Consider the following 26,030-nt stretch of genomic DNA (forward strand, 5'->3'; position numbering starts at 1 on the left):
GTAGAGTTATTTAGGATATGTGGTTGGTGTGGATGAATTGGACTGAAGGTCTGTTTCCATGCTGTACATACCTAGGGCTCTATGTGGGAGGTTGCCACCGAAGCAGGATACTGGGGGAAAATCTGAGACATGATAGAGCAGGCCAGGGGCACAAAGCCTGAGTCTCTAAAGGTCATGTGGAGTCACACCCAGTCAGTTATACGGCACAGTTTACTTGGCAAGTATGACCTTTATCAGAGGCTAAAAATGACTTAAAGAGCAACTTTATGTTAGTAATTTAGAGTATCTTTCACTCTCTTTACATTATGATGTGAATCCTAACACATGTAACCATCAATATTCCATCTAGTAATTTTATCAATAACCCCCTTATAAAAGCAAAGTACAAGGCTGGCATAATGACAAACAGCCCAGAACACTGGGTGGTTTGAAAATAATAAAGGCTGGTTATAATGGCATCAATTAAACAGACAATGAGAACTAGGATTAACTTTTATGTTACAAATATTGAATTGTGAGATTAGTTTTATGCGATGTAACTGGGCAGCGGCATGAATGACGCATAAGCAAGAGCCAAGATTAGGTTCCTAAGGCACTCTGGAGGTAATGGCAGGGGGTTGGGAAGATAAGTCATTGCTGGGGACAGTATGATTATGATCAAGCAGGTAAGAATGGGACCAGGTGAGGGCAGTACCACTGAATGGATAACAAGAGAGATTTTGGATAAGAATTTCACAGTGCACGATAAGTAGGAAATAAAAATAGTCCGAGCTGAATGTTTGTAATATGGATATTCAATATATGTTCCAAGTTCACAAAAGCAGGTTAGACCTTCTGTGCCCTGGGTCAGATCATATCTGATTTACCATGTTCTCTATTCCTTCCTGGGACGTAGGCATCACTGACTGGCTGGCATTTATTGTCCATCTCCAATTGCCCTAGAGATGGTGTTGAGCTGCCATCTTGAAGGGCTACAGTCTTTGAAGTGTAGGAAGACTCACGGTGCTGTTAAGAGAGGAATTCCAGGATTTTGCCATTCCCTCCAGAGTGCCTTAGGAACTTAACCTTGGCTCTTTCTTATGTGTGTCAGTGTCAGTGAAAGGTCAAGGAAGACAGATAATGCCATTGCGTTTTGACTTTCTTCTGTTATTGTGGTAGTGGAACAATTCAAATGTGGAATTGTGGGACAGATTGACATTCGCTACTCTATCCCAATACCTACAGATCTTAAGGCACGTCCATAGACAATGCGTGAGAGTGCCAACTTCTTTTTTACATTTAGGACACATTAGGAGTGGAATTAGCGATTAATGATCGGGCCATAGATTCACAGGGAAGTAAGGTGAAGGGGCACACATTGCAAGGGAAGAGAGCTCGTGGGTATATTTGTTTAAGCAAGAAGATGAATCTGGTTCTTTTATAGGTATTTTTATTGAAAAAAGAAAATTTTAAAGATTTTTTTACAAAATTACAAAAATAATATAAACAAGTATATTCCACTTTACAATATGATAACAGCATGAATATAAAATTAAATAAATAAAAGAAAAAATCTGACTAACTACTAATCTATTCTACAAACAACTAAAACGTAAAATAGGATATCATACATTACTAACAGTAAACAATAAAATAATTAAATAACTAAGTACATGCTCAAAATAGATTTACATCAAGTCATACTAGAACCCGTATTTATACGAGATTCCTCCTTCCGGGGGCCCCTGAACCAGCCAGAACCATTACTACGGCTGAACAAAAGCCCTGGAAAATATGGCTGAAATATCTATGTCAATATAGCTCAAAAGGGGCTGCCATGTTTTATAAAATATTTCTGTTTTTTGGTGCACCATATTTGTGAGGAAGTCAAGGGGGATATATTCCATGACTATCCTGTGCCAGTTTGAAAGTCCTGGGGGACTTTCAGATACCCAATTCACTAAAATATTTTTCCTCGCACAAAAGGAGAGGATAGTAAATAATTTCCTCCGGTATACATCCAGGGAGGGAAAATTTGGAGAGTCCAAAGGTAGGGATGTTGGATCCGATCCAATCACCATACCCAAAGTCTCTGTCAAGGTATTCGCTGCTCTATCCCAATATCTACGGATCTTATGGCATATCCATAGACAATGCGTGAGAGTGCCAACTTCTATTTTAAATTTAGGATACATTGGGGATGCTCCTGCCTTTAATTTTGTGAGTCATTCAGGTGCCATATGAGCCCTGTGAAGTAGCTTTAATTGAATAGCCTGATCTCTATTACAAATAGAGATCTTTCTGGCATTTTCCCAGACATCCTCCAACATTTCTAAAGAGATTTCCATCTCGAATTCTTGATTCCAGATTTTATGTAATCATTCCATGTCCTTCGAGATCTTATTGTATAGTGAATGATAAGAGTACTGACCGAGGGCCGCCCCATCGGTCATAGCACTCTCCTTTCCCTATCCGATTTGTAAGGATTGACTATTAATGTGGCCTTCTTTTGTATAAAGTCTCGCATTTGAAAATACTGAAAGAAGTCCTTGTTAGGCAGTCCAAACTTGATTAGATATTAGATATTAGATTACAGTGTGGAAACAGGCCCTTCGGCCCAACAAGTCCACACCGACCCGCCGAAGCGCAACCCACCCATACCCCTACATTTACCCCTTCACCTAACACTACGGACAATTTAGCATGGCCAGTTCACCTGAACTGCACATCTTTGGACTGTGGGAGGAAACCGGAGCACCCGGAGGAAACCCACGCAGACACGGGGAGAATGTGCAAACTCCACACAGTCAGTCGCCTGAGGCGGGAACTGAATCTGGGTCTCTGGCGCTGTGAGGCAGCAGTGCTAACCACTGTGCCACCATGCCGCCCACTTCTGGTGCAGCTGCTCAAAGAACATCATAACCTCCCGATCAAACAGCTCTCCAAAGCAGGAGATTACCTCTGGACTCCCAAGTTTTAAATGTAGCATCCGTCAACCCTGGCTGAAATCCTGATGCTCCCACTATGGGGGTATAAGGGGAGGTTTTTTGCAGGATCCCCTCATCTTGTCGCACTGTCCTCCAGGCTTTAATTGTATTTAGTACAATAGGGTTTTTACAATAGTAGATTACAGATTACTTACAGATTACTTACAGTGTGGAAACAGGCCCTTCGGCCCAACAAGTCCACACCGACCCGCCGAAGCGCAACCCACCCATACCCCTACATCCACCCCTTTAACCTAACACTACGGGCAATTTAGCATGGCCAATTCACCTGACCCGCACATCTTTGGACTGTGGGAGGAAACCGGAGCACCCGGAGGAAACCCACGCAGACACGGGGAGAATGTGCAAACTCCACACAGTCAGTCGCCTGAGTCGGGAATTGAACCCGGGTCTACAGGCGCTGTGAGGCAGCAGTGCTAACCACTGGGCCACCGTGCCGCCCAGTCCGTAATAATTCTCATCTTGTCCATAAATAAAAGATTGATGAGGGGACATTTTGTTTGGGAGGTCTCAATATCTAACCAGAGACCCAATCAGCTACATAAGATAATAAGGAGCTCAATTGGTACCACCTGAAATCTGGAAAGTCCAGTCCTCCTCTTGTTTGTGGGAGCTGCAGCTTTTCTAATTTGACAAGGGGCCATCTATGATTCCAAATAAAAGAGCCGAGCCAGCCATAAAGCTTACGCAACACCTGTCTTGGCAGTATCAAGGGGGGTATTCTCATTGAATATAGAGACGAGGTAGGATATTTATCTTAACTAAGGCTACTCTGCCTAGCCAGGATATTGGGAGATGGCCCACCACAGAACACACCAGATGGCCTCCTTCTTTCGAGACCGCAATTTCCCTTCCCACATGGTTAAAGAGGCCCTCCAACGCATCTCGTCCACATCCCGCACCTCTGCCTTCAGATCCCACCCCTCCAACCGTAACAAGGACAGAACGCCCTGGTGCTCACCTTCCACTCTACCAACCTTCACATAAACCAAATCATCCGCCAACATTTCCGCCACCTCCAAAAAGACCCCAACTCCAGGGATATATTTCTCTCCAGACCCCTTTCCGCCTTCCGCAAAGACCGTTTCCTCCATGACTACCTGGTCAGATCCACGCTCCCCTATAACCCACCCTCCCATCCTGGCACCTTCCCCTGCCATCACAGGAACTGTAAAACCTACGCCCACACCTTCTCCCTCACCTCTATCCAAGGCCGTAAAGGAGCCTTCCACATCCATCAAAGTTTTACCTACACATATCATTTATTGTATCCTTTGCTCCTGATGCGGTCTCCTCTACATTGGGGAGACTGGGCGCCTCCTAGCAGAGCGCTTTGGGGAACATCTCCGGGACACCCGCATCAATCAACCACACCGCCCCGTGGCCCAACATTTCAACTCCCCCTCCCACTCTGCCAAGGACATGGAGGTTCTGGGCCTCCCTCACCGCCGCTCCCTCACCACCAGACGCCTGGAGGAAGAACGCCTCATCTTCCGCCTTGGAACACTGCAAGCCCAGGGCATCAATGTGGACTTCAACAGTTTCCTAATTTCCCCTTCCCCCACCTCACCCTAGTTCCAAACTTCCAGCTCAGCACTGTCCCCATGACTTGTCCGGACTTGCCCTACCTGCCTATCTCCTTTTCCACCTATCCACTCCACCCTCTCCTCCCTGACCTATCACCTTCATCCCCTCCCCCACTCACCTATTGTACTCTATGCTACTTTCTCCCCACCCCCACCCCCACCCCCCTCTAGCTTATCTCTCCACGCTTCAGGCTCTCTGCCTTTATTCCTGATGAAGGGCTTTTGCCCGAAACGTCGATTTCGCTGCTCCTTGGATGCTGCCTGAACTGCTGTGCTCTTCCAGCACCACTAATCCAGAATATTGGGAGATGTCCCTCGCGTTGAAGGTCCTGCCTTATTTTCTCTAATAAGTGTACGTAATTGGCTTTATACAGCTGACCACATACTGCAGTGATAAAAATACCTAAGTACAGAAAACCTTCTAGTGACCACCGAAAGGGAAAGCAAGATCCGTCCGGTAAATTGGATATACTGGTAAGACCTCCCACCAGCATGGCCTCCGATTTCATAAAATTGGTTTTGTAACTAGAGAACATACCGAATAGATTGATCACTTGAATTAAGTGGGGCATGGATGTCAAAGGTTCACTTCAGAAAAGGTGGACATTATCCGCATAGAGAGTGATTTTGTGCTTGCCCGATCCAACCCTCGAAGCCATTATATTAGGGTCAGTTCGTATAGCTTCCTCTAGTGGTTCAATCACTAGCAATATTTAGTAATGGTGAAAGAGGACATACCTGATGACAGCCCCTGCCAACGCTAAAGCTATCTGAATTTAAACCATTGGTGATCGCCGCTGCTTTGGGATCATTATATAATACTGAAACCCATTTAGTAAAGACCTCTCCAACACCGAACCTTTTCAGCGTATAAAGAAAGATATGGCCATTCTACCCAATCAAATGCCTTCTCTGTATTTAGGGAGACAACGAAACCCACTTTTGTTCCCTGTTGACAGGCTTATATCATATTTAAGACCCTTCTAATGTTATTAGTTAACCTGTGACCCTTTATAAACCCCGTCTGGTCCTCTTTTATAATGAATGGTAAAACTCTCTCCAGTCTTAATGCTAACATTTTTAAAAGAATTTTAAAATCCACATTTAACAAGGATATGGGTCTATATGAAGAGCAATCCTCTGGGGCCTTTCCCTTCTTAAGAATGAGAGAAATATTTGCTTCTCTCAACGAAGGCGGGAGACAGCCCTGACTGTGTGAGTAATTGTACATATTTATGAGTGGCCCGGCCAGTTCCCCTATAAATTCTTTATAGAACTCAACCTGGAATCTGTCTGGCCCAGGCGCTTTGTCACTCTGAAGCTGCCTAACCGCGTCCTGTACTTCCTGGGTTGTCAAGGGGGCATTCAAGATCGACACCTGCTCCGAGGTTAGGCCCGGAAGGGCCAAATTTTTAAAGAAGGACTCCACCTTCCCAGTCCTATCCTCACAATCCTGCAACTTATACAATTCAAACAGAACTTTCTAAAGGCTGTATTGATCTTTTTACGATCACAGGTCAGGGTACCAGCACTTTCCCTGATGGACGTAATGGCCTGGGGAGCCTTTTTCTTTCTGGCAAGGTACGCTAGATATCTGCCAAGCTTGTCGCCATATTCAAATAATCTTTGCTTTGCAAATAATATTTCCCTTTTTGCTGTTTGGGTAAGTGCAGTATTCTAGGCTGCCGTAAGGGCTGTGATCCGCTGTAGTTTAGTAATGGAGGGCCTGTCAACATACGCAATTTCAGCTGCTTTCAAGTGAGCCTCGAGCAGGCACTGTTGCTCTCCCTTTTGTCTTTTTGGGGTCGCAGAGTATGAGATGACCAAGCCTTGCGTATATGCCTGTGGTCTTCCACATCATCGATGGGTTACTGGCTGTACCTGAGTTAATATCCCAGAAGGTTTTGAATTTCTGCGAAAAATACTTTATAAATTTGCTATCCTTCAATAAGAAAGGATCCATACGCCAATGGCGGGGGCCTATCCCATCATCCCTAGTCTTGACTTCCATATATACTGCGGTATAATCAGAAATTGTTACATTACCTATTTTACAAGACAGTATCGAATTCAAATGGTTGAGGGGTCAAAACACATATCAATTCTGGTATGGCACTTGTGTGGGTTAGAGTAGAAAATAAAGTCTCTACCCTGGGAATGAAGACACTTCCACACATCTACTAGTCCTATCTCCTTGTACGGATTCGCCAGTTGTCTAGTTCGCAGAGATATACCCGTAGTGCTCCTTGGTATCCTATCCGTCTCTCAGTCAATAATACAATTAAAATCTCCCCCTATAATTGTATGGCGGAACCCGAAAGCCATTAACTTAGAGAACGCTTCTGTTACAAATTTAAAAGGATGTGCCAGGGGGCAATAAAGATTCAAAATTCTGTATTCCTCTCCATGTATTAGGGCTTTGATCAATATATACCGTCCAGACTCATCTTTTATCTGGCTTAACATTTGGAAAGGAAGATTCTTCCGAATAAGAATGGTTACTCCCGTACTTTTTGAGCTGAAAGATGAAAAGAACGCCTGACTAAACTCACCCTGTTGTAGCTTTGAGTGTTCTTTATCAAGTAGATGAGTCTCCTGTAAGGGACATTAACCCTTTCTTTTTTAAGACTTGATAATATCTTTTTCCTTTTGGCGAATGACTCCCCTTGACATTCCAGGTGCACCACCTAAGCGAATGGCTAGCCAAGATTGTCCAGGCAAGGCCTGAGACCCCCCAGGAGGAAGAACCCCACCCAAAAGACATTGAATACAGACCATAGAAAATTCACAAATAAAAAAAACTCTTTAAAACATTTAAATCAACACAATTAAGAACTGCTCCTAAATAAAAATAATGCAAAACATATTTGAAAGGAGACTTTCCCCCTTGCTCCCAGGGAGCATAAATACCTACCAATAACCCCACCATAACCTTTCCCAGCTAGGGCCCTGCCCTCGGCCCAGGCATTACAAAATGGAGTAAATAAATTCAAGTGTCTTATAAAACAGGAGTTAAACATGAGTGACCCACCCCTCCCCCCACACCAACACCTGGATACGTTTAATAAAAACAATACAAAATAGAAATATATAAAGTTACAAAATTACAATCCCAGCAAGTAAGAAGAGTAAACAAAGTGGGGGGCAAAATAAAGTTGTTATCCATACAGTTCAAGTCCCGCAGTCTATTTGAGAGAGTCCAAGAATTCTTTTACTTTCTCCGGTGATCCAAAGTTATAAACGGATCCTCCACGGCTGAAGCGCAGCGTTGCCGGATATCACATGGAGTATTTAATATTTAAGTCTCTCAGACGCTTCTTCACCTCATCGAATGCCCTCCTCTTGTGAACCACGACTGGAGAGAAGTCCTGAAATAGTATTATCTTGGAACCTTTGTACATCATGGCCTGGGGATCCTTCCCCAGCACTCTGGAGGACTTTAGGAGCATTTGTTTTGCTTTATAACATTGAAGTCAAACTAGAACCAGGCCGGGGGCTTTGTTCCGACCAGGGCCTATGCACAGCGACCCGGGCCTGTGCACAGCAACCCGGTGGGCCCGCTCCAGCCGCACCCAGCCCAGTTCCCGACTCCAACTTCAATAATTATGGGAGACATCACTCCAAGAAATCCACAAGCTGGCCTTCCTCTTCCCGTTCAGGAAGGCCAAGCAACCAAATATTTTTCCAACTCTAGGCCGTCGATGTGCTCCTCCAGGGTCCGGACTCGCCACTCCAGAGCCTGGACGACTCGGCAGCAGTCCCAGGCCGCGGCCCATTGCTCCACCCTTCCGACGCGCTGCTCGAGTTTTTCAATCTCTCGGTCATGCTTCTGCAGCATGACCGTGAGATCAACTCCCACCTGGACTGGGTCTCTTCGATAAATGCGTCAATCTTCTCCTGGAGTTTGACAATCTCGGAGATCAGTGGGCGGCACGGTGGGCGGCACGGTGGCACAGTGGTTAGCACTGCTGCCTCGCAGCGCCAGATGCTTCTGCAGCATGACCGTGAGATCAACTCCCACCTGGACTGGGTCTCTTCGATAAATGCGTCAGTCTTCTCCTGGAGTTTGACGATCTCGGAGATCAGGTTCACCTCTGCAGGTAAGTCCCCCCGAGCTGGCCGTCGACATTCCTGCTGCTGTGGGAGGGGTCCCTGCCTGTTGCGTGCTGCGGGAGTTTTTGCCCTTAGTCATTTTTAAAAAGGCACCAAACTGTTCAAGTTTGATGTGAAATGACGAAGTATGCTGGGCAAAAGCTATCCTGAATGATTTAAAAGGTGAGGTGAGGGTGGGCGCCCCATTTTGCCCGAGTCTTGGGCAAAGCACTACAGACTCAGACCTACTGGGTTGCCACCATCTTGGATCTTCCCGAATCTGATTTTTAAAGGGAGAAAATGTAGCTGTGGAGAGAAGGCTTTTTACATTATCAAGGATTACTTTTATATCACAAATATTCAATTGGGAGGTTAATTTTAAAAATGTTTTATAGCCTAGAAGCAAACTAGTGTGACTGTCTTGATGAAATCAACAAGAAAATCATATTGGTAGTTCTTCGATAACGTGATAGTTCCATTCTTGTGCCATCCCACATTATAGAGAAATCATGCTTTAGAAACATCACTTAAAGTGTTGGCGATGTAATTGTGTTACAGCTAACCCATGTTTTAAATGTTCATGCTTTAGAAACAGTGCCCCCATTTTGTCAATTGTGTTTCAGCGAATAGGTGTTAACAAAACGTGTGTTATAGCAGAATGACCCATATCTGATCTGCCTGGGATACAGTGGGTCATTAAACTGCTTCTGAAAATATTCAATACGTAGCATGAGCGTTCATCTTCACTTGGTTTTATTCCTTACTTCACGTGCACTTGAAATGACTTAAAAAATGTGTTCTTTGCTCCTAGCATGGTTACAAAAGGAAGCGGAGTGGTCAGGTGTTTTCAGTTGCAACAGCATCTAGGATGCAGGAGATGTGATTGGCATAAGCTTGGAAAGGACACATACGATGGCCAGGTCAGAATCTATACAGAGGCACAGATTGTGGCAAAGTCTCATAGGAGTCATGACTCAGTGGGATAAAGGGAAACAGCAGAGGCAGGTGAATGCCTGATCAGGAAAGCAATTAGCTCTGAACACTGTGAGACTGGAAGGAGGGGAGTTTGCAGCAAAGCACAGAATTCTAGGGGTCGCCTTTGCTCCTGAAATATTGGTGGTTTTGGAGGGAGGGATGTGGTGAGTCTCTGACTGTTTAAGAAAGGAAGATCCTTTGATGAGAGACACAATACTTTCTTGAAGAGTCCTATTTTGTGGTTGATAATAACCGCTAATTTCAGCACATGTATAGGCTTGTAGTATTAACGATAACCAAACTTCTCTGTTCCTTCTCAGTGGCTCAACGGGTTCTCAATGTGGGAAATCATGTTCTTGGAATTGCTGGGAAGCATTACAAATTAAAAGTAGAATCAGCTTGTTCTGAGATCAAAGTTGATCAGGTAACTGACGAATTACTTGAATATTCTCAAAATTTAGCATTTATTTTACATATTTTAGGAACGTGTTGCCTCCTGATGCTGGTCAGTGATGTTGTGTCAAGTAAACATTTAGATCTTGTGTCTGTCATAAAGGTCAATTCTCTGAACTATATATTACAGGCTGCACAATGCTACATGTTCAGCAGAGGCTTTATAAATATATTCAGTTAATGTGACACTTTTATTGCAACAATTTGATAAATATCAAATATACTCAAATGTTTACGAGAAGCAGGATACTCTCTACGTAATATTTTCTGATTTCTGTGACATAGTGGCTTTTGAAATGAAGCAGAGTCTTTCTGTATAATTTGTTGGGAAATAGTTCTGAATTGTGATACTAGTTGTAAATTATCTTGTATTGGGACTACTTGCTAAATTCAGTCAACTGTGCTCAAATAAAATGAAATCACAAAGAGTGCCATTTTATATCGACATCTAATCAATCAAACCTTCATCTGCGCATCCTTCCCATCAGTTCCTTGATTATAGATTATAGTGTCCACATTTACAATACAAGCTGCCATTGAAAATTTGTCATACTAATTATAACCTTCTTCCACACCGCAAGTACAACAGTGTGGTCATAGGCATTTTCCAATGTAAACGTTTATTCCTGATGAAGGGCTTTTGTCCGAAATGTCGATTTCGCTGCTCCTTGGAAGCTGCCTGAACTGCTGTGCTCTTCCAGCACCACTAATCCAGTAGATAGATGTATCGTTTGGCTCAGTTAGCTAGGATGTGGTGCACCTTAATACCAGCAGTGCACTTTCAATCCCAGCCTCAGACTGAAGGGACAACCCTTTAGAACTGAGGTGAGGAGGAATTTTTGTCAGCCAAAGGGTGGTGAATCTGTGGAATTCATTGCAACAGAAAGCTTTGGGGGCCATGTCATTGAGTGTATTGAAGAGATAATTGGGTCCTTGATTAGAACGGAATCAAAGGTTACAGGAACTGGGCAGGAGAATGGGGTTGAGAAATATAACAGCCATGATCGAATGGTGGAGCAGACTGAGTGAGCTGAATGGCCTGATTCTGCTCATATATCTTATGGTTTGAAGTGGTTGCGCGGTTGTGTAGTTCTTGGGACCTGCCTTTTCTCTTTGTGATATTAAGGGTTGAGCTATGGTTAGCAAACTTCAGCCAATGAGGATGCTACATGAAGGAGGACATTTGGCTATAATTATTTATTTGCTAAATTCAGTCAACTACTCAAATAAAATGAAATCACAGGGTGCCATTTTATATCTACATCTAATCAATCAAAAATTTCATCTGCGCACCCTCCCCACCAGTTCCTTGGTTATAGAATATAGGACATTAAAACAAGGGCAGAATTACGTCAGCACATCTTGCCCCTGAAGACCACAAGGAAATTGGACAGTGTGCCACAGGAGATTGACTAGTAGGCATTCGTTGAATTTTATTACAAATATTCATGTCTATCCAGCAATATATTGCACACTTCATATTTCTAATAATACTACATTCCATCGATCATAGCGTACAAGTTGGCCGGGTGTACAGTATGAGGCAGTACCATTTTTTGTGCCCATAGCTCATTCTTCTGCATATAGAGTCATAGAGATGTATAACACAGAAACAGACCCTTCGGTCTAAATCATCCATGCCAAATAGATATCCCGATCTAATCTAGTCCCATTTGCCAGTACTTGGTCCATATCTCTCCAAACCCTTACCATATGCTTGGAATAGAAGTCGATTCCTCTTTTCGGCATGGCATGTAATACATTACACAGACTAATTAGCAAGTGAAATGAACATTATATGTGTAATAATAGACAACTTCAATTTCTCACCCCACAGTGCAAGTTCCACTTACTGGTCCCTTGTATATGGCTGCATTAATCAAGCAGGCAATATGGACTGTGTTGTGAAGATGTGGGAGAATTAAGACACACGCAAACAAAGCAAACTGTGCTTGGGAACGATGTAGATGACAATTATCCCCCCCACACCTAACACTTTTACACTTGACATAATTTGAGGTCAAATTATGCAAAAACATACCATCACTATCTGTATGTGGTAAATATTATTAGTGTTACCTCCCATTTTTAATGCTGTGTAAATTTTCATATTCCTTTAATTCTATTCTGAAATATCCACCTTTATTTAGAGTGGACAAGAAGGACATACTCCTTTGAAATAACATTTGACCAAAGAAAGGGCCATTGTTACTATATACTTTAGCATGCCTGTACGCAGAGTCATTTCTTCGGGCCTAATTGCATGTCATAGAATGCAATAAATGTTTCTCTTTTTTTAATGTTCTTGCAGATCATCTGTCATATTTCTATGACAATAGATTATGGAAAACTTCTCGGTGGAAAAAGATTAATGAAATATTTGCAGAAGAAACATAGTAACGTCCAGTTTAGTTTTGATCAGAAGGCAGATAAGTGCAATGTTGCTGGAAACTTTTCTCAAATACAGGAACTAAGTGGAGAAATTCATCATTTGCTCAGTTTAAAACCCAACCAAACCAACAGTGGCTTTCATGAAGCTGAGCAACTCCAATATGATCACTCAGAAAACAGTGCCATGGGTCATTCAGACAGTATCAGAAAACTTGCTAGGAAATTAAGTATAGACCCCAGTGTCCAGGAGGCGATTCTAGAATTACAATCTAAAAATGGTGTACAAGACTCTGACAATGACAATGTTAAAAGAGACGTCAACTTTCAACAAGGCAGAGAGCAACATACAGGGAATATTGAAGATTACATTTTAATGATGGATTCTGATATTTACAAATATATTCAGAAATTTTATAAAGACAGCTATGAAAATATTCTTTGTCAGTACCATGTAAAGGTGTTGGATGTTACCAGTGAAGACATCACCACCTTGATTTTGCAAGAGACTTCTGACTGTTCGGACAGCAAGCTATCAGTGTTCCAAGCACATCAAGACCTTTCTAAACTCTATCAGAGCTTTGAGTTTAAGCTTCGTAAGGAACAGATTTACAAAAATGATATAACTTCAAATGTGTCTCTCCTTCAGACCATCTGTGCAAGCCTCCAGGTACAATTCCCTAAAATAAATTTAAGTGAAAATGAAAACTATTTGTACCTAATAGGCACGTCAGATGATTGCTCCCTGGCTAAGAAGTACTTACAAGACTGCAAGGAAGAATTTTCAGCAAAATCTCAAAACAGTAAGCATCCAGCTTCGAGGAGAGATTCAGAAAGTGATCAGACTAGTGTCAGCAGTATACCACCGTCTCTGCAGGAATTCGATGGTAATGATGTGTTTGTGCAAGCGGGAATCCGAAAGGCAGACGTCAGAAAAGATCATAAATTGGCTCCAACCTTCAATGGTATAAGGGAAAACATTGGTCCTTTGAAGACAGGGAGCAGACTAGCTGAAGATGACCTCACTCTAGAACCTGAGCAGACATGTTCAACTGATAACTTACTGACAAGCCACAGTATTGAGATTAGTCAACATGATAACAAGCATCACTCGACTTCAGAAACTTGGCAAAAACTGAAGCACCGCATTAGTGACAATCAGATGTTTACTTCTGCTGACCAAACATTAACAAGTCCAACAGGAGAGTTTATTGAACATAAAAGAACAGGGGAAGATTCTGTTACTAAGATGGTCAAAGACTTATCAGTATTAAGTGTTCAGTCCAAGGATCTTAAGAGTCCTGACAAAGCAGGTGATAACTATCTGTCCAAGGGACATGAAAGCTCTTCCATCGTTGGTACAAATAAAGGGGACAAGTTTTTCCAGTACTCCAAGAGTAACAAAACCTGTGGTCCTATCAAGCCATATCATTTTGAAACATCAGCTGGCACCCTCTTCCATCAGGGAGACCTGCTAGGCAACATGCAGACACTCCACTCTTTGACTTCCAAAGGTTCAGATGTTCATTCATCCAAACCATTACTGAGAAGGACCAGTAGCTCTTCAGAATTAGTAAAATTGAGGCATTCCAGAGACATGAGCAACAATTTCCAGGGCATAGTCAAAAGCAAACCTGTCGAACAAGAACATATCACTGAAGAGATCCCAATGGAGTCGGGTGTGTGGTCTTACCTGAAAGACATTCATGCTTCTTTCATTAGAAGTATCAGCAGTAAAGCTGACGTTGTGATAAATGAGCAGACCCAGGGAGATATAACAACGGTGCACATTACTGGAGTTAAAAAAGCGAATATCATTGCTGTCAAGCAGGAAATTTTGTCACTTTACACATCGGGAATGAAGAATTTGATTCAACAGTTTCTTTCATATGCAGATCTTGGAATTGAGCAGAGCAATCAGAAAGCAGTAGATCAGTGGTATAGCAGTCTGAAAAATAACTTTGCAAAAGTAAAATTCATTAGAGGACAGACAGGTTTCAAAATTATTGCCCCATATGAACAATGCATGAAAGTTATAGAAACTTTTAAACTCAAGTTAAAAGATCCATTCTCCTCGACAGATGTCTCCTTTGCAGCTTCTAATCCATACTCGTTCATTGATACAGAGACATTCAAAGACACAGAGGGAAAGGTTCCCAGCAAATTTACAGAACATGCTTTATTATTGGGTCAGAGTCATCATGGTCGTAGGACTCCAGTGTACCACATGGATGAGACCAGCTTGAAAAAAGGTGAGAAACCAAAGGAAGAGTATTCTTCGTTAGAGTCAGATCGAGAACTTATTGAAACTTTGGGTCACAGGAAGGTAGCTGGAAATCCGAGCAAGAACTATAATTCCCAGCCAGGTGTGGAAGAGGAGGAGGAGAGTCTGAAGAAGCATTCAATTGAGCACAATGGCACTGGGTCAAATTCAAGGCAGGAACACAATCCAATTCCAGATCAGAAGAAATCACCAAAGCTTTTTGAAGAATACAGTAGTTTTTCATTTCTTCATGATGTGGGTAATTCTAAAAGCCAGAAGGTGAGCAAGCAGATTGGAGAGGGAGAGGGAATCAAGGCAAAGAAGATGCTACCTGATAAGTTCCAGATTACAGCCAACAAGCTGGTGAAGGAAAGCCATTGGCACAATAGAGATGGCTTGCATTGCAATAGACTGGAGAGTGGCATACAGTCATTACCAGTATTTTCTTACAGTAGTACGTCAGTGCTGCAACAAAATAGGGATGGATCAAATACCTGTGAAGCGGCTACAGATTCAGGAGTCCGAATGCAAGATGCGTCCACACAGCAGCAAGATAACAACAGCATGACAACATCACAGGAAAGGATGTCGAGAAATTCTCAGCAGATTCAACTCAGAAGTCCAGCCATTGGACTGGATGCACAAGAACTAAACAAATCAGCCACATCTTGCTCTGCCTGTAAGAAAACTGGTTGCCACGTAAGGCTGGCCTGTAATCATGGTTTGTGTAAGGAATGTTACAGAATCTCTGAATCATCTTATCCAGTATGTCACCAAACCGTACCTTCAATTAAAAATGAAAACCAGTGTCTGGGGACCATGGAATTGGCATATCTGAACATTTCTTTACCTGGATTTATTAGAGACCTGACCTTGAAAATAACCTATGACATTCCTAGTGGTATTCAAAGGGTGAGTAGTCTGAAGAATTAAATCACTTGTTATGGTAATAGGTGGGTCTTTATTGTTTAGGTCAAAGTTTGCTTCCAGTTTGTCTTAAGCTGCTGGTAGTCAAAACTAAAGTGAAAATGTATTTAAAGAAAAGATATCTTTAGTCCTATGCTCAAATCTCCTTCTAAGAAATGCAACAAACCAACATCAATCCTAATTGCTTGCTGCATCTGTATGTTAGCTCTTGATGACTTATGAACAAGGTCAGTCAGGTCCCTTTGGAAATTAACATTTCCTAATCTCTCCCCATTTAACAAATCCTCTGCATTTCTACTTCTCGAAATAAAAAGGAGGCGATGGTTTAATGGTAATGTCACTGGACTGTAATCCCCAGCACCAGGCTAACATTCTGAGGTCATGGATTTGAATCCTAGTCTGGCAGATGATGAAATATGAATTCAATAAAAACCTGGAATGAGAAAACTAGGTCAGTTAGTTGTCATTAAAAAAAACTAATCTGGTTCACTAATGTGCTTTAGGGAAAGAAATCCCACATCCTTAACTGGTCTGACTTACAGGTGACTCCAGATGCACAGCAATGTGGTTGACAATGGAGTGGCATGTTGGTTCAATGGTTAGCACTTCTGCCTCAGTGCCAGGGATCCAGATTCAGTTCCACCCTTGGACGACTGTCGGTGTACATTTCCTCTGAGTGCTCTGACCTCCTCTCACAGTCCGAAGGTGAATAGGTTAGGTAATTTGGCCATGCTGAATTGCCCATAGTTGTGCAGGCTAAGTTACTTCTGAGACTTTATAAAGCTCTAGTTAGGCTCCATTTAGAATAGTGTGTCCAATTTTGGGCCCCACAACTCAGGAAGGACATACTGGCACTGGAGCGTGTCCAGTGGAGATTCACACGGATGATCCAAGGGATGGAAGGCCTAACATATGATGAACAGCTGAAGATCCTGGGATTGTATTCATTAGAGTTTAGAAGGTTGAGGGGAAATCTAATAGAAACTTACAAGATAATGCACAGCTTAGAAAGGGTGGACACTGGGAATTTGTTTCCATTAGGTAGGGAGACTAGGACCCGTGCGCACAGCCTAAAAATTAGAGGGGGTCAATTTAGAACAGAAATGAGGCGACATTTCTTCAGCCAGAGCATGGTGGGCCTGTGGAATTCATTGCCATGGAGCACAGTGGAGGCCGGGATGTTAAATGTCTTCAAGGCAGAGATTGGTAAATTCTTGATCCCGCAAGGAATTAAGGGCTACGGGGAGAGTGCTGGTAAGTGGAGTTGAAATGCCCATCAGCCATAATTAAATGGTGGAGTGGACACGATGGGCCGAATGACCTTACTTCCACTCAATGTCTTATGGTCTTAACCATGGGAAATGCAAGGTTACAGGGATAGGGCAGGGTGGGATGCGCTTCAGAAGGTTGGTGTGGACTCACTAGGCCGAAGGGCGTGCTTCCACACTGTAGGGATTCGGAGACTTTTTTTATCCATTCATGGGATGAGGATGTCCTTAGCTAGGCCAGCATATATTGCCCATCCCAAATTGCCAAGAAGACAGGAATCAACCAAATAGCTGATGAGTTTTTCCAACAGTTGACAATGGATTCATGGTCATCATTAGATTCTTAATTCCAGATTTTTATTGAATTCAAATGCTATCAGCACGGCACAGTGGTTGACACTGCTGCTTCACAGTGCCAGAGACCTGGCTTTGATTGCAACCTTGGATAACTGTGCAGAGTTTGCACATTGTCCCATTGTCTGTGTGGGTTTCTTCTCAAAGCCCAAAGATGTACAGGCTAGATGGACTGACCATGGTTAAAAGCCCCATGTGAGTTTATGGGAATGTGGCAGGTCTGAGTGGGATGCTCTTTGGAGACTTATTGCAGATCACTTCTGTAGTGTAGGGATTCTATTATTAATTTGCCGAGGCAGGATTCAAACCCAGAACATTACCTGGGTCTCTGGATTAATAGTTTTATAATAACTAGGCCGTCATCTCTTAACTGCCATTTGAGCAATTAGGAATGGATAATAAATAGTCAGTGATACATCCCATGAGCAAATAGAAAACTTGCATTTTTCAACATATATGTCTTGTCCATTCAGTTAACCTTCAAGATCATTTAGGCAAGCTAAGAGCATAATATGACATAGGCGCAGAGAGAGGCCATTCAACCCATCTGCTTTGCCATTCAATATCATGGCCGCTGTGTTAATCCACAATTCCACTTTTCTGCCTTTTCTCCATAATTCTGGATTTAAAATGTCAGTCTCAGCCTTGAATATACATAATCACCATCCAGGCTCAACCATTTTCTGCAGTAAAGAATTGCACAGATTCACAGCCCTCAGAAAAGAAATTCCTCCTCATCATGGTGTTAAATGTGTAACCCCTCAATCGGAGATTATGCCGTCTGGTCTTCGACCCTCCCACAGGGGCAAATGCCTGTCACCAAACAGCATATCTCTTTGAATGTTCACAGCAGGCAAGGTACTGACCATGCTCAGTGAGGTCATGATTACACACACAGCTAGTTGGATACCGAGAACATCTGTGTACCTACATCTACTACCCTTGGTTCTCTTGGAGGCAGAAGTTACAGGCTTGGAAGTTGTTGTTAACTGAGGCTTAGCACTATGTACACATTGTCGCTATCATGTAGCATTGATGGAGGGAGTGAGTATTTAAGATGATGAATGGGGTGTGGGCCACACTGGCTACTTTGTCTTAGATAGTATTAACCTTCTCATTGTTGGAGCTGCACAATTCCATCACAGTCTTGACTTTTGCCTTTTAAATAGTGGACAGGGTTTGGGGAGACATGGGTGAATTATTGACCATTGAACCTACAACCTCTGAGCTGCTCAGGTAGCTATATTAATTATACTGGTCCAGTTAAGTTTCTAGACACTTGTAATTCCAGGACATCGATGGTTAAATTATTGCTTATAAAAATCAGCCTCAAAAGCAAAATACTGCAGTGTTGGTGATCTGTCATAAAAGAGAGAAAAAGCTAGGAACATTCAGCAGATCCAAAACATCTGTAGCCAGTGCAAGAGTTAATATTTCAAGCCGTGATCATTCAGCTGAACTGCATCAAACATAAAATCTGCTTTGAGTACTCATTCGTTGCCTCTTTTAAAGGAATGCGATCCAAACCCAGGACAACCTTTTGAAGGTGGTTCCTTTCAGGCCTTTTTGCCAGATAATGCTAAAGGCAGAAAGATCTTAAAGTTGTTAAAGGAAGCCTTTGCTAGAGGCCTGACCTTCAAAATCGTATCCGTTCCCTCAGGATTGGCTCGGGTGACATGGAATGATATCCCTCACAAAACGAAGACAACTGGAGGAGTGTCTCAGTAAGTTTCTCTCCCATTCTTTTAAACACAGTTTGATTGTTGTTTCTTATTTTATCTTTGCCACTGAAGACTGATATTTAGCCACCAGCTGCTACATCATTCTCTCTGCATCACCCTTAATGTATTAATACCTTCAGATTAACTTCAACTATCCTCAAACTGCAATTTTAAAAAAAAAGGTCTATTCAGAAAAAAAAACTTAAAGAAAAATCAGACACTGGAGAGAACTATACTTTGTTAAAAAAAAAATCAAAACTCTGGTGTTGAAATATGTTCCCAATCTTATTTCATTCAGTTATGTATGGCCCCTACAAATACAATTTTAAAATTTGAAATGGTGTAAACTTAAACCAGTTGCCAAACAAACATCAAAACAAGTACTGACGCTGTATTTTAGTTGCTTATAAAACTGCATTCAGTCTGTAATAAATTCAAACAAGGAAATGCAGATGCTGAAGATCTGAAACAAAAACAGAAATTGCTGGAGAAACTCAGTAGATCTGACTGTCTTTGGAGAGCAAGCAGAGTTAACATTTCAAGTCCAGTGACCCTTCTTCAGAACTTACAATTGCAAGCTAGTGGCATTTTGACTGGGCAACCCTACACGTTTTTTTGTGTTAATCCAGATTCCTAATCAGTTTGAATTGGACTATTTCACATTACACATACACAGTAATGATAGTGGAAGTTGCTGCATTTTATCATTGTAAGTTCATGCCCTGGTCTGAGCCTGGAGTTCAATATTGTAGAGGGACTGCTGCAATAGAGGAAGAACCTTGATTTTGGAAGAGGTGCTAAACTGAAGGCTTGTTCTGCATCTGAAATGAGATTCTAACACAAACATTTGTCCTACAAATAACTCCATTCCTTTCAATTGCTGCTTTTAAACTGTCAGAGTATACTGCTGGAAAAGCACTGCCAGGCAGGGGCCCATTCCTGATGAAGAGTTTATGCTCAAAGTCAACGCTCCTGTTCCTCGGATGCTGTCTGACCTATGTTTTTACAGCACCACATTCCGCGACTCTGATCTCCAGTATCTGCAGCCCTCACTTTCTCCCTGTTTTCAAACTGTGAATAATAATCAAACAGAGCTGCTTCATTGAGCGTGAAGGGTTTCAGATACAAATTTATTCTGCAGTCAGTGGCCTGTCAGTTTAAACAACGGAGCTGGAAAAACAACAGGTCAGGCAGCATCAGAGGACCATGTTGGTGGGTGGGGGCTGAGGTACTATATAAAACAGAAAACACTGCAAACAGTCGGTCAGACTGCAGCTGGGAAGAGGAGAAGTATTAGCAGTTTAGATCAATAATTGCCAGGAATGAAATGGTTTGCAATGAAACAGGTTTGAAACTGTTACAAACCTGTGAAACAGGGGCTGAGTGAACAAAGGGAAAGGAATGGAAGACCATAAGACCTAATTTCTGCTTCACTATTCAGTCATGTCTGATGAGTATCAAGGGTTATGGGGAGAAAACAGAATAGGGTTGAGAAACTTAAGAACCTATTAAAATATACTCAGTGACCTGGCCTCCACAGCCTTCTGCAGCAGTGAATTCCATAGACTGATCACTCTCTGGCTGAAGACGTTTCTCCTAGTCTCTGTTCTAAAAGATTTTCCTTTTACTCTAAGGCTGTGTGCCCTCAGGTCCTAGTTTCTCCTACCAATGGAAACATGTTCCCAACATCCACTCTGTCCAGGCCATTCAGTATTCTGTATGGGAAGGGAAGGCATGTGTTTAGGAGGTGGGTTGAAGTAACACAATGGGAAAAATTCCAGTGCAAGAGGGTGGTAATGGCACCACTTCTAAAATAAAATTCAAAGGTGGAATTGTACACCTGCCAATAACAACTGTTACCAGGATCTACTGCTCAACATAAAAAGCAATAGTGATCATGATTTCAGTCGGTTCAATAGTAATGACCAGGCTGGATCAGAGACTAGAACACTGCAAGTGCAGCAAGAGTTTGGTTTCAGAAGAACACAAGACTGAGGACAAACCGGTCATCCCTGGAATGCAATTGTGGAGTTTCTAGATTTGGGGAAGAAATATTTTTTTAAAATCTTGGTTAGGATGGAAAGGCCAAATTTGATGTTGCCATACAGCAGTTCCAAGTGAAAAAGAGTAACAGGCCAGAGGAAATAAGGCAGCAGAAAACATCAGAAATGGGGAACAGAGCAGGAAGAGTATGACTCAAAGACACACACAAAAGCAAAGGAGGCACTCAGCACTGGTGTTTGAGCTTATAGCCCATTGTGATGGGAGGGGGTCATAAGGGGATGGAACTGAGGCACAGAAGTTAGATTTCCTGACCCGAAACGCTGACTTTCCTGCTCCTCCAATTCTGCCTGACATGCTGTGCTCTTCCAGTTCCACATTATCAACTTTGACTTCCACCATCTGCAGTCCTTACTGTCTCCCAGACCAGACAGAATCTGCCCAAGGGGTGACAGTATCAGTTGCTGAAGTTTGCAGTGCCTGATACGCAAGAATAAAAAATAAATGAACTTAACCGATAGTGCCGGATGAGGTGATGAGAATATGGAACTGGGAGGTGGTAATGGCACATTGGTAATGTGACTGGATGAGTCTGGCTAATGTTCTGGGGAAATTGATTTGAATCTCATCATAGCAGATGGTGAATTGTATTCTAAATTCTTATTGGATTAAAAAAAACTAACCTCATGGTGATCATATAATTACTGCTGAATGAACTCTTTTTATGACATTCACTCAGGGCCAGAGGCAGAAATCATGGGCCCTGTTCCACCCTGACCAGAACATTGGAAGGCCCCACAAAACTGCAGAAATTGGTTTATGTTGTACCCTTGTCCTTGAACTTATGTTCACTCATGTCCTTTACAGAGAAGGAGAATCTGCTGTCTTTACCTGCTCTGGCCCACATGTGAGGAGAAAATGAAGTCTGCAGATGCTGGAGATCAAAGTTGAAACTTTATTGCTGGAACAGCGCAGCAGGTCAGGCAGCATCCAGAGAACAGGAGATTCGACGTTTCGGGCACAGGCCCTTCTTCAGGCTCATTCTTGAAGAAGGGCCTGTGCCGTCCCTCTCTCACTGCACACCCCAGGTCATCTCCTCTGCACAGAAGCTCTTCAGCCACATTCTGAAGCAGACTCGTTACCACAGCCATGTCTCCTTTCTCAGCACCTGCCTACGGAACCGACTGATCCCCCATGGACTCCAGATCACCTTCCGACCAACACAATTTGGACCCAACCAGGACTACCAGTACCTGCAACAAATCCGCAGCCTCCAGCAACGGACCTCCCTCCGGATCCTCCACTCCACGCTTGCAGCCATGCGCCGGTACCTACATTCCCTGCAACTCGACCTACCCCAACTCAGGACAACTCTCTCACAGACCTGTCTGGCCCACATGTGACTCTAGATCAAACAAGGTCATTGACTCTGAACTGGCTTTGGTCAATTAGGGATGGGCAAATTCTGGGTCAGCCAATGAATCCCAAGAACGAACAATAAAAAAAGGGACATCTCAAATAGGGAGACCAGATGATAATGAGAGAAATTTAGAGTGTGCATTTGGATCTTGTAACAAGATGGTTAAGCCCTACTGCTAATTTAAACCAGACACACAAAAGCTCACCTATTGCCGTAATCTGTTAAATTGAGTGGCAAAGAACTGTCGCAAATATCACTATTAAAAGAACAAAAAGAAAAAAATAATTAAAGTCCCAAAGAGAACATTTAGACAACTATTTACAACTCATTTCTCTTAAAACGTCTTTTACCTCCTACTCTACAATACTGGTCTGACAAAAACACCAAGATTTACAAAAAAAAAATCATATTTCAAAACCAGCCAGCTGTGTCAATTCTCCTCTTAGACTGTAGATTGTCCTGAGTCGTCTTTTCTTTGTTCTGCTGCTGGATAAATTTCTTACGGGAAGGTACCTTTCAGAGAGCTATTCTGATAGTAAGTCAGTTGGTGCTTGGCTGCTCTTTGCAGTTCTCAACTGTTCAAAATATCCGATTTTATATATCCCAAAACATCAGACAGACAGTCTCATTGGTTTGGTGTCAAAATATTAAAATGTGATTGGATTTTGGTATCTTGGGGCATAATTGAAACTGATCGGCCAAATTTGAATTTGGCCATTGTACCTTGGCTACTCAGCTCCAGCTAGTTTGTTTCACCACCAAATATTACACTTTTAAAATTTCTCAGCATACTGTGCTTTTCTAGGACTGTGCTAGCTTCCACTCAAAAAGTTACAGTACACACCTACACCTTCATAACAAACTGAACAAAAAATTGCTAAGCATACTAAACCGCTTGGAGTTGTGTGATCACAGTTGGATCTGAAACTCTAAGTTTAGAAAGTTAAAAATTCAAGCTAAATGGCTGTAAAAACATTTCATATATTCCTAAACAAACTCAAAACTGAATAAAGAGGTAAAAACAATGACTGCAGATGCTGGAAACCAGAGAGTCTAGATTAGAATGGTGCTGGAAAAGCACAGCAGTTCAGGCAGCATCCGAGGAGCAGTAAAATCGATGTTTCGGGTAAAAGCCCTTCATCACAAAACTGAATGCCAAAGCTGAAGGTGAGATGTGTAAGTACTAGAGTACAGCAGAGTTTCAACATGGACACTTCTGGGAATATTGGATGTGAATTGAACCCTAACACGAAAGCAAACTAACTGTTAAAAGCCCAATTCTAAAACAGGTAGTTAGAAATCTCAGTTTAGGCAATGACTGATTGGATTGAGGAAAGTTGTTGGGGGGGGGGGGGGGGGGGGGGGAAAGAGAGAGATAAAGTCAGAAACATGAAAATCCTGGCTAATGCAAGAGCAGCAATCAACCTCTGACATTATGATCTTTAAAAGTCTTGTTACTCAGCAATTTATGGCTTTGAGGGGATAAGACATTGAATTAATAGCTCAATTGAATTGGATTGAACTTCATTAGCATGTTAGAACATAATAAGGTATTGATTGATGATGCTGCTTTTCAAAATTACATACAAAAGTATGTTCAGCCACAAACCAAAACTAATGTGTCATTTGCAGAGGAAATATGGATTAAAATTCCTGAAAAATAAAAAAATTTATTCTTGTTTTACAGGCAAGGTTATCCAGACTCCAATTATTTCAAGAATATTTTGGCAGCTTTGGAGAGCCATGGTATTCAAATGAAGTCTGAATTATAATGTCAAATCAGTGGAAGCAGCTTTAATGTACATATTTTATTATATGCTTATTTCAATTATTTTTTAAAACCAAAAAGGTCAAGATAAATAAGATATTAAAGAAAGCAAGTCTCAACTCACGTGGAGGAAATCTGCAACAACAAAAAATGTATTTGCGTCACACTTTTTTTGCTGAAATTGTTAAGGAGTCTCATTTTTTGGATTCAAGAATTAGCTTCAGTGTCAATCCCAGTAATTTGTAGTTTACACATTTGCAATGACAGATTTTACTGCAAAATCTGGACTGTAAATACTTTTAATATTAGCAATATTCTATCGTACGTGTATGAAATTATGAATCAAGAATCTAACAGTGACCATGAAATCATTGTCAATTGTGGGAAAAACTCAACTCGTTCACTGATGTTCTTTAGGATGGAAATCTGCCCTCACCACCAGCTCTGGCCCGCAGGCAACCCCAGACCAACGGAAATGTGGTCGATTCTTAGCTGCCCTTTGGACAGTGAAGGATGGGCAATAAATGCTGGCCTTTATTCAGTGAAAAATTTTTTTTTAATGCACAAAGGTACAAATTAGACAGTAAGTTTGGATGCTACACCAAGAGAAATATTTAAGCAAGCAGTCAACCTGATGATACATGTGACATGGAAACCAATGTTGTGACCAAAGAATCATTTTGGAACATAATCATTTAAATCAGTCTGCAATCAGCAAAGCAATGGTGTTTGCCTGTCAAGATTAGTAAGCTGTGCAATAGAAGGATTTCTTTTGATCATTCATCTGAAGCGGTTTCCAACTTAAGAGGACCTCCAGCAGTGGTCTTAGTCCAGAACAAGAAACAAAAATTATATTAAACCAGGAATAAGTGAAGGAAACATCAGTGTGTGTAAAAACTGACATTAAACATATACACTCAAATGTGAAATTGAGAAATTTTACATCCCACAAATAAAATTAGCTTTGTGGATCCAGAGAGGTTTTCTGTAGTAATTCTGTTGTACAACCCTCATTAAAACCCAGTTACACCTCATACAGCAAGAAACAATTAAGTAGAGAGATTAATAGCATAAGAAAAGGAGCAAAATCGTCAGTTCAAATGATTTCTAATGGATTGCCCATCTGAAGTCACCACAACCTTGGGAGAAGTACTGTAGATTAATTGACAGCAACTGTTGGATTTCAGTGTTTCATTGCACCAGTGGATTGCAGAAGTTGTTAGTTTCAAAAATTGTAATTAATTAAATCGATAAATGCCATTGTGCTGTCATTACTACCCCAAAACCCAACATTATATTTTTCACATTGCTGAAACTTACAATGGCTCTGAGGAGTGGGGTGTTGCATTTTTGGAGGCCTAATATGGGAAGTGTTTTCAAAATATATTAAAGGTAGTCTAGACCCTAGTCTTTTCTTATTTTGAAAGGTAAGTGCAAGACATTGAGTTCCAGATGCAATTTGATTGGCTAAACTACTGGACGTTAAGCAAAACACAAAAATAAAACTAGTTAAAATACAGACAAAATAAAAGGAAAATTGACTTACCTCCATCAAAATGCTTAAAATAATATACATTATCTACTAATTAACTGTTCAAATATAGTAACATCCCATAAACACACCCTTGGCAAAGGCAAATTCAGTAAAAATAGATTGTTGCAGCTTAAAGCTGGGGGTCTTTTGCTGCAGCTAGAATGGCATACAAGACAGGGAGAAGAATAAAAACTTCCATATCCATCTTCAAAACTCCTGCAACCGCAGAAAGTTAAAACTATAAATTCTGGTGGCAACAGTAGGAGCTTGACTCCACTCATTCAGGCGGCTTC

The 26,030-nt window shown here is 41.8% G+C and overlaps 1 protein-coding gene across 3 annotated transcripts in view; it reads left to right on the plus strand.

Moving 5' to 3' along the window:
- Positions 1-25,463, plus strand: part of si:busm1-163l24.3 — a 34,760-nt gene extending 9,297 nt beyond the window's left edge. For 2 of the 3 annotated variants that reach the window (XM_043675013.1, XM_043675014.1), the window contains exons 4-7: positions 9,961-10,064; positions 12,405-15,656; positions 18,806-19,017; positions 24,123-25,463. In XM_043675013.1, coding sequence (XP_043530948.1) covers positions 9,961-10,064; positions 12,405-15,656; positions 18,806-19,017; positions 24,123-24,207 — 3,653 coding nt within the window. In that variant the 3' untranslated portion in view covers positions 24,208-25,463. Of the gene's footprint in view, positions 1-7,696; positions 8,397-8,558; positions 8,674-9,960; positions 10,065-12,404; positions 15,657-18,805; positions 19,018-24,122 lie in introns of those variants that run through there. The other variant, XM_043675015.1, reaches the window with a different exon arrangement.
- Positions 25,464-26,030: the final 567 nt, after the last annotated feature.

Source organism: Chiloscyllium plagiosum, chromosome 33, assembly GCF_004010195.1.
Source record: "Chiloscyllium plagiosum isolate BGI_BamShark_2017 chromosome 33, ASM401019v2, whole genome shotgun sequence".
Classification (NCBI taxonomy): Eukaryota; Metazoa; Chordata; class Chondrichthyes; order Orectolobiformes; family Hemiscylliidae; genus Chiloscyllium; species Chiloscyllium plagiosum.